Source organism: Electrophorus electricus, chromosome 6, assembly GCF_013358815.1.
Source record: "Electrophorus electricus isolate fEleEle1 chromosome 6, fEleEle1.pri, whole genome shotgun sequence".
In the NCBI taxonomy this organism is placed as follows: Eukaryota; Metazoa; Chordata; class Actinopteri; order Gymnotiformes; family Gymnotidae; genus Electrophorus; species Electrophorus electricus.
In genome coordinates, this window is record NC_049540.1 from 2,875,585 (window position 1) to 2,890,798 (window position 15,214).

The window sequence follows — 15,214 nt, forward strand, 5'->3', positions numbered from 1 at the left end:
AAATAAAAATACTTAGCATTTAGTGGCTTGTGTGAATGTGTGTATCCATGTCCAAATGTGGACAGATGCAGGAAACAGTAAAAGAATTGTCAATGGCAGCATTCTTGTGAACCAGTATCTCAACTGTAGAACTACAGGACTCATCTGCACAATCCAGGCTAGTAGTTAGTGTTTAAAGGCATGTTAGTACATTAAAACCTGCGCGTCAAAATAATGCAAAATTCTACCCTTCTGCTTATTCCTAATGCATCGGCCTACAAGAAACAAACCAGGCATAAAACAAACATTACCAAAACATCTAAATAGTCTGCATCAGTAACACCTCAAGCTGAAAACAAACAGATGCAAGATACGTACAAAACAAATCCTGGAAATCTATGGCAGTGGCCAAAGTCCTTAAAATGTATTGAAACAGTGTTCACACAGAATTCAAACAGCACTCAAACAGCAATTAGGACTTTTTCATCTTCTTGCAAGGTTGGAGCATGCACATAGGAGTAGGTCGGGGTGCCTTTTATCGTCTGTGGAAAACACTGTCTAACAAAACACTGCTGCAGGTCCATGTCTGACCCCCAGGTTTATGACCCCTCAGTCAGGGACTTGCATCAGCAGTCAGGTCAAAGTTCATTCCAGCACTTTGGCAGGCCTAAGATGGCAAGAAGGATCTTTGAAGCCCCACGCTGTGATTTTTAAAGCTGGATCGTTTACATTACCCTGATTCCAATGTTTTGTCTGAAGAACCTGGGACAACTTTAGCCCATTGTACACCCATAAATGGTTCTGATTCTACTGTTTGTTAAACTACGTAAACAAAGCTTTTTAAACAAATCTTCAAAATGAAATTTCTTTCAGGGCTAATGCCTTTCTGTTTTACTATCGAGTTGTGTACTGTGACTGTGCATTAGAACAGGGTTGCACATACACCAGCTCTTTCCCTTTGTGGTCAGCTGAGGTGGGGTCACTGCTTTTCTGAACTCAAATGGCAGAGGGAACCTTTAAAAAATGGCTAAGCTGTTTGTGTCAAGGCTGGAAGTAGCCTAGCACAGAGCAGATGTTTCAGTCTTCAAATCTACACAGCATTGCACCTTAGATGAAACTTCATTTTACCTAAAGCCACGACACATCAGGAAGGTGATGTCATTGGGTACAGCATTCGTGGAAAGTCAGAACAATAGTGTCTGCAAGAGGTGTGAAAATGCTTTGTCTATAAGTGCAAAATGTCAAGGAAGACAAGCTTGAGTCAACGATACAAAATATTAGGGACATTCTAGAAACAATCCACATCTGAGTACTGTGGCTTGACGTTTGGTGTCACAGGTCATGAGGGAGCAGTAAAGTAGCTCAGCTATCGAAATGAATCCTTTACCAACGATGAACTGCTTTCACAACTGGCAAAATTCTCGCTAGTCTAATTAACTCAATGTTTAAAGGTTTAGAAATGACATTTTAAAAGGGGTTCCAGGTTTTTGCTTTGGTGCACTAATGTGGTTTACTGTCACTGTGTTCATTGTTCATCTGTGTTTCAACGTTGCTATACCTGAAGTGGTGCTGTAGCTTTGTTGACTCATAATACAGCTAGAGGTGAAGTCACATTTCACCAACAAAGTTTTGTCTTTTTCATCGACTGACAGCACAGAAGTGCATTTCCAGTGTGCTTTCAACGGGTACTAAACTGGTGCTAAACCAGGAATCTTGTTCACATGACTTAGATCATCTGATCTGCACACCGGAATATTCTGTATATGATCTAATGAACAGCTGATCTGCCTTACTGCTGTGCACCACGATGGGCTGTGTTAAACGGAGAACATCTCAGGTGTGAATCAATGGGGGCAGACTATCCTGCGAATAACGGGGTCAAAAAAGAAGCGATAATACCTTCCCCGGAAAACAGAAGCCAGGAAAACAGAACAAATAAACACTGGGCCAAATACCAAGATCCCCTAAACAACACAATATGACTACAAATCTGAAACAACAACAAAAACAATAATAACAATAGTTACTATAAAGATTAGAATTCCTTTCATTAGTCTTGATAAATGGCTTAAGTGTAAAAGGTTAGTGAATGCACTTAAATATTAAAACATTTAAGCATCATTTTCTCTTCAGTATAGAAGTTCTGGATACGCTGCTAAAAAGAGAGAAATAGAATGACAACATCTGTGGCTTTTGTATGCTGATTGGCTGAAGCAGAATACTCTTCAGTAAACAACTGGTCCGTAGTGACTCCTTCTTTATGGTGCGCTGTGACGGGTGGACATGTGATCATACGCTGCTGCTGATTCGTGGAGCCATCTGAGAAAATAATTTGGAGAATTTCTGATGACTAAATGTCACTACTGAAGTCACAAACTCTAATTTCTTACTTCACCTCCAGACTCTTACTTTAACTCTAATCTCTCACTTCTTTCTTTTCTTCCTCTGTTTCTTATGTAGCTTCCTGACACGTATAAACTTATAAAGTTTCTTACCCCTTGGCTAATGTTTCATTCAAATGAACTCTGTAAAATAACAAATCAGAGACGCTCTCACTGGGACTGGCATGTACGTATATGTATATACATGTATGTATGTATAATATATTATTAACAGCATCTGTATTCTGTCCTCTCCTGTATTCACTTTTCCTCTCAGATCCTTAATTTCTAATCCTTAATAATCCCATTTGTGTTGTTTGTGTGTGTGTGTGTGTGTGTGTGTGTGTGTGTGTGTGTGTGTGTGTGTGTGTGTGTGTGTGTGTTCAGTGCTATGGGTAACACAGTACAAAGCAATGAGTTATTGTAATCTAATTACTTTTCCATGTTACAGTTACAGATTCTTGCAATCCCATTCCAGCATCTGCCCTAATTTGAATTGAATCACTTGCCTCGAGCATTTTTAATCAAACAGTAAATAAACTGTGTGGACTGTGAGGCAGGGAACAAAGCGGGATGTTTCTGGATATTTATGTTACTGGGGAGATTATGCCACATGAAACTAAAAACATCAGGTCCACCATGAAGTCGAACTTTGCCCAAGTCTGATCCAACGAATCTGATCTAACTTTCCACCATCATAAACTGGAAGAGCAATCTGTCAGAGCATGTAGTCAGACTACCAGTAAAATGCACAACTACACCTACTCACATAGCTAAAATGCATTTTTAATGACCGTTTCTGGCTGTTTCTTTCTTTAAAAAGTCACAAAAGGATTATGGGTTGGCATCTTAGCATTCTCAAATTTGTACAGGTTTGTAAGTAATGCAATTACTATTTCCAAAACGGAGCAATTAGTGTAATCCCAGCGTGGCCTGTGTGTTTGTGTTTCATTGGTGGGGGATTTTTGTGTGTGTGTGTGTGTGTGTCTCACCACTGCCAGGTGTCCATTTTTGGTTTTGATCACTCTCAGCTCTGCCCCAGGCGTGAAGTCAATCACTCCTTCCTTTCCCCTGGCTAATGCAAACTTGATACTGACACACACAGAAAGGCAGACTTACAGAACTCCTTTACAGGAAGAGACTACATTTTAATTTCACTATTTTTTTTTTCAACCTCAACCCCACCTTACACACACATACACACACACACACAGACACACACACACACACACACACACACTCAAATACCTGTCCTGACTGATATTGATGTTGTGTATTTTCTCAGCCATGATGGCCAGTTTGGTGACGGTTTCAATCACATGGTCACACTGCAGCACAAGGTCACCCTGAATGGCAAAAGGTTAAATGTCATTAGCTGACCAGCGGCACCACAGAAACCACAGCAACCTCATCCTCACCTCACCTTCTGCTTGCTGGTGGCAGGAGGCAAATGCAGAACAAAGAATCCATCACTGTGACAACTGACCGAGACACCTACAGAGAGAGAAGGGAAATTAAAAATATCCAGTTACATAGAAAATGACAGAAATCACAAGGTTACCAGACAGGAAATGCTCTTATATGGCATTATTTCAAAACAAATATGATATGCATATGACATCAATGTAGTGATTGGGATGAGTGTGCAGTGGTTGGGATAACTCACAGGGATGACATGTTGTGGATAAGCTGTTTGCTAGTACCTGTAGTCAGTATGAGTAGGTGTAGTTAGTGTTAGCGCTTACCTAGCAGGGAGGTGTGGCCAGTGTGAGTAGGCGTAGTCAGTGTTAGTGGGTGTGGTCAGTGACAGTGGGTGTGGTCAGTGTGAGTAGGTGTAGTTAGTGTTAGTGCTTACCTAGCAGGGAGGTGTGGCCAGTGTGAGTAGGTGTAGTCAGTGTCAGTGGGTGTGGTCAGTGACAGTGGGTGTGGTGAGTGTGAGTAGGTGTGGTCAGTGTGAGTAGGTGTGGTCAGTGTGAGTGGGTGTAGTACCTAGCAGGGAGGTGTAGTCAATGCGCTGCTTGACTTTGGACTCCTGCACCAATACGGCAGTGGATGCGGTTAGGAGGAGCTGCCGTGGCCGTGCACGGTAACCATGACGATCGTACTTAGTCACCGCCACACCGTACTGATAGACAGAGGGAGGGAGGGAGGGGGGAGAGAGTGAGAAATCTGAATTAAGAGGAATGACTTTCACACAACTTTTCTTTTACTCCAAATGTAGTCCATCAGCAATGTCTGGTGTCCAAACTTTGTTTCTTTAGTTCTGAACTTGAACTACAAGGTTAAAGAAGCTGAACAAATGGAAGATTATCTCAAAAAAATACTGTTTAGCTTCAAACATCACTTTTAATTAAACAAATGAGCAAAGATCCTACAAACTGGACAAGTGCTCACATATGTGCATGCACACATACTTATTATATTGTTATTATACTGGTGGGAATGCTAAATAAATACACATACAGACAAGCTAACACACCCACACACAGACCTATACACCTGCATACAGACATACACACATAGTCAGCCACACACACACACACACACACACACACACACACTTACCTTCACCTTGTTATCACTTCCAAGAGTTTGCAGTACTTTGAGATTGATCTCTTCATTCTCTGTGTAGACAGACACAGGGACGGGGGGTTGGTGAATGTGTGTGTGTATGTGTGTGTGTGTATGTGGGTGTGATATTCTTGTTACTCTGTGTGTCTGTGTGTGTGTGTGTGTGTGTGTGTGTGTGTGTGTGTGTGTGTGCTGACATTACCTAGTCTTGTGCCTACAAACAGTCTGGGAACACTTTGAGGGTAATTGTCTTTCTGACCCTTAAACATGTCACTGGCTACAACCTTCTGTTCCAGCTGTAGAGAAAAAAAAAATGTTGTTTGCTTTTAGTTGATTTTCTTTAACCACACTGAATGCTACCAAACGTGTGTGTGTGTGTGTGTGTGTGTGTATGTGTTTGTGTACATGCGTGTTTTACCTGGTTCTTTCACTCAATCTGTTTTACCAGGACATTCCATTCTTGGAGAATTTTACTGTTTTTTTTTTGTGTGTGTGTGTGTGTGTGTGTTTCATACATGACTGTACATGTGTGCGTTTCACCTGATTCCTCCACTCAGGCTGGACTTTCCTGCAGTAGTCATTCACAAGGTTGCGTATGCAGAGATGGTGCAGATACGCAGAGGCCTGTAGAGGGCGACAGAGAGACACACACCACATTACTACAGTACGGTACCCTTACACCTCTCCCTCATTGGAGAATTTCCTTATTTTCAGAATTGTGCATATATTACTAAGAAAACAACTAGATATTAAAGGCATTAAGATTCTTATTCTCTAATTGGCAAAAGTTTTTATGCAGTTGTTTGTCATTTCTGTTTTACTCTCATTAGACAATAAATATCCCCATAGCAACAGGGAAACATGAATATTTCATGTTCTGGTGATATTTTTATCATACAAATCATGTGCATAACTAACTAGAGCATATATCTGTGTGTGTGTGTGTGTGTGTGTGTGTGTGTGTGTGTGTGTGTGTGTGTGTGTGTGTGTGTGCAAGAGAGAGAGAGCAGGAGCGGGACTGTGGTGTTTTCCCTAGTACTGCTCCAGTGCTCCATGACAATGGCCCACACCGAAACTGCCCTGTACATTTCAACCTGCATCGTACGTTGTAAGCTTGTAGTTCTAGGTATTTTCCAAGAGGCCGTAAAAATGACACAATGTACAGGAGCCTAAAGAATATGACTGTTTTTTTGTTTTATTAATAATTATTAGAAATTATTTATTAATAATTACAAAACTCTTTAATAATTTAACCATTTTAGATAAAAACATTTGTGCAGCTTGCTGCTGATTTTCCTTCAGTTTAATAAAACATGCCAAATCTCTTAAAATGTTGTGGTTTTTTATTTCATTTTGTTAACTCAGATTTTTAATATATATAATCCCAAAGCAAGAAACTGAGACACTGGAGCGGAGTTGTAGCAGAATGATTACAGAACGCTGTGAGCAAGGAGCGGAATTTTCTCTGAATACTCTGGTGTGCAGCGGAGTGTGTGTGTGTGTGTGTGTGTGTGTTTCTATGGCTGTTTGTGTGTGTGTGTGTTTCCACCTCTGTGAGTGATGGAGGTGGTCTTGGCCAGGCTTTGTCCAGAACACTTTTTGGCAGGTTCCGTTTGATTGTCATTAAGTAAGAGAACCGCACATGATCCAGAAAGTACTCGTTACCAGGACAACGAGGCTCATTCCTAAGAATGAAGCCTTTTATGAACCTGAGAGAGAGGCACAGAGACAAAAGTCAACTTTACTGACTGATGGATTGACTAATTGGATATCCTTTCTCTCACTCACACAGTCTCACTCACACTCTGTGTGTGTGTGTGTGTGTGTGTGTGTGTGTGTGCACTCACATGCGGATTGTGTCTGCAGCTTGTCTGCGATGTCTAGCCCTCCTGCGTCCTTTGACTCCTCTCCACCATGACTGGATCATGATCACTTTAAAAAGAGTCATATTCTGTTAGGCAAACATAAATATATACACACAAACACGCGAACACACACACACAGAACACAAATACACACACAAACACACACACACAGAGAACACACACATACACACACAGACACACAGAGAACACACATACACACACGCGTGCACACACACACACACACACACACGCACGCGCGCGCGCGCGCACGCACACACACACACACACACACACACACATATGCTTATACGCACACAAACAGAGCCTCCTATAAAGCATAAAGGTCCATCTTTAAATCAGGACTCAGACACACTACCGCTTTTCACATCTAGATTAAAGTCTTACTTATTCATGCAGTAGCAAACTTTACATAAAGATGCCAGGCCTGGAGCTCTCGGTTTTGAGGTACTCAGAGGTGTTGAAGGTTTGTCTCAAAGAGCCTTCGGGACTTTGAGACAGACCTGCCGGAGCTACACACCCACCACTGGCGCACCTTCTGCTGTTCACGGGCTCTTTATGCGTTGTTTGTCTTTACAGATCTAACGACATCTTTCTGTATCTACGGAGGCGATGCCAACACCGAACTAGACCCGCTCATCGGTGACAAAACATCTGCGATGATGCCAGAAAGTGTCCCAGTGCTGTCAGCACATGAACTGACACTAACATATTCCTCCATGCTCTCTGCCTAATCCAGTGGACCAGTTGCAGAAACAGCTCACCCACCCTAGACCCAGCTACGCTGACACCTACGTTGAACTGCCTTCAGGGGCTGAATATAATGGCATAAAGTATGGATTGGTACTAGCTGGGCGAGACTGGTACTAGCTGGTCTTGGTCCTCACGCGGTGTTTTTCCCTGACACTGTCACCACTGACTTGCTCATCCAGTTATTTGTAATGCTGCTTTGATACGCGCATGCGCATACACACTCACAGAAACATAAACACATGAGTTATACACTGATGTGTAAACTTTTTTTCCCCATATCTCATTACAGGTTGAGTTCATCTCACTTCTGCATTAAGTGCAGTCCCCACCAAGTGGATGTGACACGTGGTCCTCAAGATCTCCACAATGGTAATGATTATGTCAGCCGATCTGATTGGCAAAGTCGCTCCCTGATTGGGTACTGTGGTATATCCACCCATCTGATGTTTGACGACTAGCTGATACCATCCCATGATGTTGGTTGGTGGCACTGGTTACCTGCGTGTCTGATGCGCTGGTATTTGGCTCGTTCCCTGTAGCCTCTCCAGCACTTCTGCAGTGTGATGGCTGCAGAGAGTAGCACGTCACACCACACCTTATATTTCACAACACCTCTCACATCTCATTAGCACATAAAAGGTTATTAGAACTGGCATCAGGCAGAAAGGAGTGAGCAAGGATAAAATGAAGAAGAATCGAATGAAATGGGTCAGTATATCATTATCATCATCATCCTCACCACCATAATGATCCTCCTCCATCTCCTGTCTCACTCACCAATGGTCTTTTTCCGGATTTCCAGTGCATCCTCCGTTAGGAAGAGGGTCTTTGGGAAGCGAATGAAGATTTTGGTCCTGCATGGGACAGAAGGAAAGAAAGGGACGTCATTAATGGTCTTTTTTGCTCTGTTTATATGGCTTTTCCCTGCAGACAGCTGCGCTCACACTGGCCTTCCTTGAAACAGCGTACCTGATCCTGTACTTTTCTTGCACGCCCTCTTTAGTTTTTGGACTAGCTCCATTTCACTGTCCTACACATTCCCTCCCTTGATCCCTCACTCCCTTCCTGTCTCACTCCATCCCTGTCAGATTCCCTTTCTCTGTGTCACTCCCTCCTTGTCTCACTCCCTGTCTCACTCTCTCTCTGTCTCACTCGCTCACTGTCTCACTCACTGTCTCAATCTTTCTCTGTCTCACTCAATCCCTGTCTCACTCACTCCATCACAACATTAGAGATCCTGATTATTTTTACGTGTGACAATATTATTTTATGTTCAATAAAGTGAAATCAAAGCATCAAAGGTTAAGGTCACTGCCTCTTTCACTATCATTCACTCGCGCACACACACACACACACACACACACACACACACACACACCTGCCCAGTCTGTACTCCTCAGGTTTGTAGTTCAGGTGTTTGACAAGAGTGGAGACACCATCCAACAGCTGGCCCCGCCAGTTTGGCCAGGTGTCCGGACACAGAGGCTTATACCTGCACACACAGTATCACTAAATATGTGTGTGTGTGTGTGTGTGTGTGTGTGTGTGTGTGTGTGTGTCTGTGTCTGTGTGTACGTGTGCGTGAACGTGTGTGTGTGTGTTACCTCTGCAGGAAAGCCTCAAAGCTTCGCCTATATGCAAATCCGGCTCTTCTCACTCTCAGGTTCTCCATCAGGCCCAGATACTTGACCTGGTGTCTGATCAGAACCTCCTCAAACTGCCCTGCATGTGGGCCAGCAGAGCACAACGGAGCTGATACAGGATCAGTCATCAGAACACAGACACATGCACGTAACACCCTCACACAGGATCAGTCATCAGAACACACACACACATGTAACACCTCTACAAAGGATCAGTCATTAACATACACAAACACACACACACACACACACAACACCCTCACATAGGATCAGTCATTAACACACACGCACACACGTGTAACACCCTCACATAGGATCAGTCATCAGAACACACACACATAACACCCTCACACAGGATCAGTCATTAACACACACACACACACACACACACACACACACACACACACATAACACCACTAAAGGGAGTATATCTGTGTACAGCTCCAGCTCAGTGCTGCCATGCCTACAGCTACATTCTGACCTTAACCAAGTGCTTTTAATAAAAGCTGCAACTTATCAAATAGAAGTGTTTTGTCTGATAAACGTCATAGACACATACACACACGTACACACACACACATACACGCACATGTACACACACATACACGCGCATGTACACACACACGCGTGTGCACATACACACACGCGTGTGCACATACACACACATGTACACACACACACACATGCGCACATAGACACACACACAAACCTGGCTGTTTGCCATTGTTGGGTTTGATGCATCGCATGTATGATGGTTCCTTCAATATCAGAATGTCCATCAGCCCAGCCAGACTCAGCTTAAACTGGGTAGCAGCCTGTGTGTGTGTGTGGGGGGGGGGGGGGGGGGGGGGGGGGGGGGGTGAGAGAGAAAGAGCGTGCATGGTCACAAGTAACCAGATATGAGTTTCAGCAAAGTTACAAAATTAACATGTTGTACAGTGATCCCTTTAACTACTCATTTCAACTGTGTGTGTATGTGTGTGTTTTAGAGTAATGAAAATAATTGTAAGTGTATGTCAGCTTTATTAAGGTTCTGAGAGGTTCTTAAAAGTATTGAAGTAGTATTGAATTGTGTGTGTACGTGGGGAGTGGTTCTCTCTTACTGTCTCTGGTCTTCTTTGGTCTATGAGTTCATCAGGGTGAAAACACTGCTTCACTATCTGATTCCCTGACTGGCACATCACCTGGAAAACATCATAATGGAAACATAATACAGCTGTTAGACACACACACACACACACACACACACAGGCCCCATCCCAGTTATCATTATTACCTCTTTTAAGTTCCTATACAGAAGATCGTTGTTTTTGTCTAGGAACCCTGAAATGGAAAACAGCACAGTTTAATAAACATCAGAACAAAGGGATGGATGAACTGATGGAGATAGATGGAAGGATGAATGAATGAATGAATTCATTAATTAACAGATGGAAGTTGGTTAGATGGCTGGACAGACAGGTCTCCCTCCTCACCGGTAACATTGTAGTTGACCTCTCCTGCGTAATGCAGCAGCCGAAACTCCTCCCGCCCCACAGCCTTACGGGTCTTCCCATTGGCTAGCTTATGACTGGATCAAATTAATTTAACCAATCAGCTATTACAATCAGAGCTACAATTGAAACAAAAAAAGTGTTGCCAAGCTTTGAACTCACCCAGTATGTGCATAAGTGTGCATGAGTGTGTATGTGTGTACATCTGCATACATGTATGTTTGTGCGTGTGTGTGTACTTACGTAACAAAATGGGCATGGCCTCCCAGTGTGTCTTCAAGCTTTTCCAGGAAGGTGATGTCACTGGCATCCCCCGGTCTTAAACACTCCTCATCCTGATTCAGGTCATTTAAGGTCAGTTTACCTAAATTCACTCTATTCAGTTCAGTTCAGCCCCTCAGTTCAATACAGCATACAGATCAGTTAACATTCCCCATTGGTTCATTACATTTCACTTTACTTGAGTTCACATTCGTTTAATTAATCCCAATTAAATTAAATTAAATTCAGTTCACTCAAATTAGTTCAGGTCTGTCATATATGGTTTGATACAATCCAGAGCGAGAGAGAGAGAGAGAGAGAGAGAGAGAGAGAGAGAGAGAGAGAGAGAGAGAGAGAGGGAGAGAATAGGGAAAAGGAGAAGGAGAGAGAGAGGGAGTGAGAGTGTGAGAGGGGAGAGAGATAGTGAGAGAGGAGAGGGAGAGAGAGAGCGAGAGAGAGAGAGGGAGAGAGAGAGAGGAGAGAGAGAGAGAGAGAGAGAGAGAGGAGAGGGGGAGAGAGAGAGAGAGAGAGAGAGAGGGAGAGAGAGAGAGAGAGAGAGAGAGAGAGAGAGGGAGAAAACACCAGACTCACCAGAATGGCAATGATGCCTCTGAATTTCTCCTCCACCAAGTCACAGATGATTTTGTTGTTGAAGTATTCCACCGTCTCCCACTAGAGAACAACACAGAGCAAACCTGACACCATATTCCAAACACACACACACACACAAAAAATACCAAAAACACCCATGAACAGGCATGTGACCTTCGATGGCATCTACCCCAATAGCCAAATACCCCTCAAAAACAACTACCCCATATCTAAATACCCCTAAACCAAAAATAACCCCCACAGCCAACTGCCTCTCAACAACTACCACCATCAGCCTGACAGCCTTCTACCAGTTACCCCCACATCTAATTGACCCTTCAGTCTCAACTATCCCAAAGCCAGTTTCCAGTCAAATAACTGATGGCTCTCTGATGACATTTGGGAAGAGGGACGATCTTGGCAAGCTTGCCTATGAATCTTGAATGAAATATTTCTAAACATTTTAAAGCTTTTATCTCGCTGATTCAAAATAAAAAATAATTAAAATGACGACAAATCCAATCTTGTGTCTCCTCCGTCAGATATGTCAGCTCATCACATCCATATCACCTCCACTGGATGAATATTTTGCTTATTTTTTATTATAATAATTCACATTTGTCAACGAACTGTAACTCATAAGTAAACATTTAAGTCGTCTCCTAAGAAGAATAAGTGTTTTTAAACCTAAAATATATTGATTGAGGTTAAAGTCAACATTACAATTGCATTTCACCATACAATTAACAGATAGAAAGGTTATTAATATTGAAATTAGAAATTGAAAGGAACTGTTGCTTCTATCATTCTTGGTGAAAATTAGGGGTTGTCATACTTCTTAGAAGTCTAGTATGATGTAGGTGAAAAGAAATCTTTTTGTGTTTGACGGTGTTGACAAACTGAGTAACAGCAAGGCAACAGGCACTGTGATTAAAACATTTGAAAATATATCTCCATAGCTTAGTATTGGTTAAATATATTCATGTGGTGTGATTTTTTTTTCAATGTTGCATTGTGTTTTGTCCCATTTCTCAAGTATTTTGCAAGTTGTTTTGCTTTCATTTTGGAAACCCCTAATGACCCATCTGTGTACCTGACCACGAGTCCCAAAACCTCAGTGAAGTACATGTAACGCGACTGACTGTACACGCGGATGATGCTAAAGACTCTGTGTACATGTTAAGCTTCTGACATTAATGAATCAAAAGAACAGCCCACGTCTGAGAGAATGTTGTCTAACACTCTTCATCTACAATAAAAACATCAGGTCTTCAGGCAGTAATACCAGATAATACTTCTTCTGATTACACACCCTGAAACACCTGTGATTTTAGTAAACACTCATTAAATTCTCTCTCTCTCACACACACACACACACACACCCTCATACACTCACGCATACTCCCACACAAGACACATGCGCAAACACACCCCGATGCCCTCAGCCTCGTACTCCTCTTGTTCACTCTTCAGTGTGAGTTCAATGAACAGCTGCTGCAGCTTCTCATTGCAGTAATTAATACAGAATTGTTCAAAACTGGAGAGAGAGAGAGAAAGAGAGGGAGGGGGATAGAGAGAGAGAGGGGAAGAAATGGGGAGAGTAAGTACAGTATTTATTATAGAACTGTTCAAAACTGGACACATTGTCATTCTGGAGAGAGTGACCAATACACTGTCAATCTGTACAACTGGAGAGAGTGACCAACACACTGTCATTCTGTACAGATGGAGAGAGTGACCGACACACTGTCATTCTGTACAACTGGAGAGAGTGACCAACACACTGTCATTCTGTACAGATGGAGAGAGTGACCGACACTGTCATTCTGTACAGATGGAGAGAGTGACCGACACACTGTCATTCTGTACAGATGGAGAGAGTGACCGACACACTGTCATTCTGTACACTGCTTTGTGATGCCTGCTGTAAAAAGCACAATACAAATACTTTTTAATTTAAATTACAGCAATTAATACAGAATGGATTAAAAACCTAAAGAGACACAGTGAGACAGAGAGACAAATTCATTACACAAAACTGCTGAAAACTACACAGAAACAGAGAAACAGAGAGCAAGTAAGGGAATATACAAATTTAAAGTTATTAGCATGTGAGGTTTTGTTTTTGTATTCATGTTCTTGGGCTGTCTAGATGACTGTGCTGACTGAAGGGGGCTAGCAGCTGTTTGAGTCATCAGCGTGGGAGTCCCCTGCCACGCGCCCTGCATCTCCGGGATTGGCCAAGTATAGAGTTCACCTGAGGGGTCAGAAATAGGCCTCTAAAAGAAGTGCTCGGAGCAGACCAGCGCGCTCGAGTTTCGACAGGAACTGTCTGTCTCAGGAGGTGCCACTTATCGTCGCATGCTGGGCGTTCTGGGCACACAGCCAGGACAAACAGGATGTGGGACCCTGCTATGGGAAGGGGTAAGGTGGACTGTGGGTGGGGATGTAGCTCTGATATACGGAGCACCCAAGTTTCCCAATCGCAACTGGCTGAGCACTAAGGTAATGTGAGGCTTATTTACAGTCACTACAGACAGTAAACAAACAAATAAATAAATAAATAAACCACATTGGAATGAAGCATCGTTTAAAGATCACGTTAAATTTAAGTGCTATAATTCCTAGGATCACAAAAGGCCCAGTTTCAGACATGATGGAAATTATCTGAAATCCACAGATGTAGCAAAAGTAGCCCAAAGCCCTTTAGGCAACCAAACCTGTTCTGCTGAAAGACTTCAAAGCCGTAGATGTCCAACAGGCCGATGACTGAGGAGCACTTGCTGGTGTAGTACACCTCATCCTGCAATACAGGCACAGATACCTTACTGTACTGCCGTACGGGTCCACTGTGGGGCAGCACAACCCAGAACATGATCAAGTCAGATGCCTGGAAAGCACCCTAATAAGCCTTCTCTAACCAGGAGCTCTGAGATCTACACGCGAATGCTCAGTGGCGTAAACACTGCAGTACTTGCTGTCTGCATTGGGACTCCAGATTTGAATGAAACATTTTCAGAAAAACAGAATCCTCCCCAGATATGGCAACCCTGTCCTCAGATCCTACAGAGTGGTGATGAGTCGTCATTCTAGAATCTGCATCATCTGGAGTACAACATACTTCGAAATATAAATATTAAGGCAACATGATCGTTTCTGAGATTTTTTTAAAAAAAAATGAAAAGGCCCTCATATACATACTAGAAACCTTATACAAATATACTGTACAGTCCTGTATGTCATAAAACACCTCCTAGTTCACAGAACATTAAAGGTTATAGGGGATTTGAACGTACAGTATTTATAAATGTTTTTCAGGGTTTGTCAGGGGTGGAGGGGCTATCATACCTGAAAGGCCAGTGATTGGTTGATCTTCTGGACAAGCCAGGTAAAGGTGCGACCATATATGGCTTTGGCCAGGGCGTCTCGAGCAGAGAGAACCTGGTCCAGGTTTAAGGGGCTGATCATCTGAAACATGCGCACAGACACAGGAATGAGCACACGGCGGTTTGGGTGTTATGGTCTCATTTTCTTCGCTGAAGTCTCTTTGTCAAACAAAACAGTTTTTTCTCCAACAAAAAGAATGTGCTGAGATAAACGAAGAGAGGGAGAGTGAGAAGAGAGAGCATCTACCTCTTCTCCTTTGGCGACAAGCTTCT

The 15,214-nt window shown here is 42.8% G+C and overlaps 1 protein-coding gene across 2 annotated transcripts in view; it reads right to left on the minus strand.

Annotated features, from left to right (window-relative positions):
• Positions 1–34: 34 nt before the first annotated feature.
• The window catches only part of myo1ca (myosin Ic, paralog a), a 32,250-nt gene continuing 17,070 nt past the window's right edge, over positions 35–15,214 (minus strand). For both annotated transcript variants that reach the window (XM_027032207.2, XM_027032206.2), the window contains exons 9-32: positions 15,189–15,214; positions 14,904–15,023; positions 14,276–14,358; positions 12,987–13,092; positions 11,556–11,636; positions 10,947–11,038; positions 10,686–10,780; positions 10,487–10,533; positions 10,314–10,394; positions 9,920–10,025; positions 9,172–9,289; positions 8,946–9,059; positions 8,345–8,421; positions 8,066–8,134; positions 6,779–6,863; positions 6,481–6,640; positions 5,472–5,555; positions 5,134–5,227; positions 4,926–4,984; positions 4,350–4,485; positions 3,784–3,854; positions 3,609–3,706; positions 3,353–3,452; positions 35–2,298 (exon numbers count right to left, since the gene is read on the minus strand). The exon at positions 15,189–15,214 is cut by the window's right edge and continues 46 nt beyond it. In XM_027032207.2, the coding sequence (XP_026888008.2) occupies positions 2,269–2,298; positions 3,353–3,452; positions 3,609–3,706; positions 3,784–3,854; positions 4,350–4,485; positions 4,926–4,984; positions 5,134–5,227; positions 5,472–5,555; positions 6,481–6,640; positions 6,779–6,863; positions 8,066–8,134; positions 8,345–8,421; positions 8,946–9,059; positions 9,172–9,289; positions 9,920–10,025; positions 10,314–10,394; positions 10,487–10,533; positions 10,686–10,780; positions 10,947–11,038; positions 11,556–11,636; positions 12,987–13,092; positions 14,276–14,358; positions 14,904–15,023; positions 15,189–15,214 (2,132 nt within the window). In that variant the 3' untranslated portion in view covers positions 35–2,268. The remainder of the gene's footprint in view (positions 2,299–3,352; positions 3,453–3,608; positions 3,707–3,783; positions 3,855–4,349; positions 4,486–4,925; positions 4,985–5,133; positions 5,228–5,471; positions 5,556–6,480; positions 6,641–6,778; positions 6,864–8,065; positions 8,135–8,344; positions 8,422–8,945; positions 9,060–9,171; positions 9,290–9,919; positions 10,026–10,313; positions 10,395–10,486; positions 10,534–10,685; positions 10,781–10,946; positions 11,039–11,555; positions 11,637–12,986; positions 13,093–14,275; positions 14,359–14,903; positions 15,024–15,188) is intronic.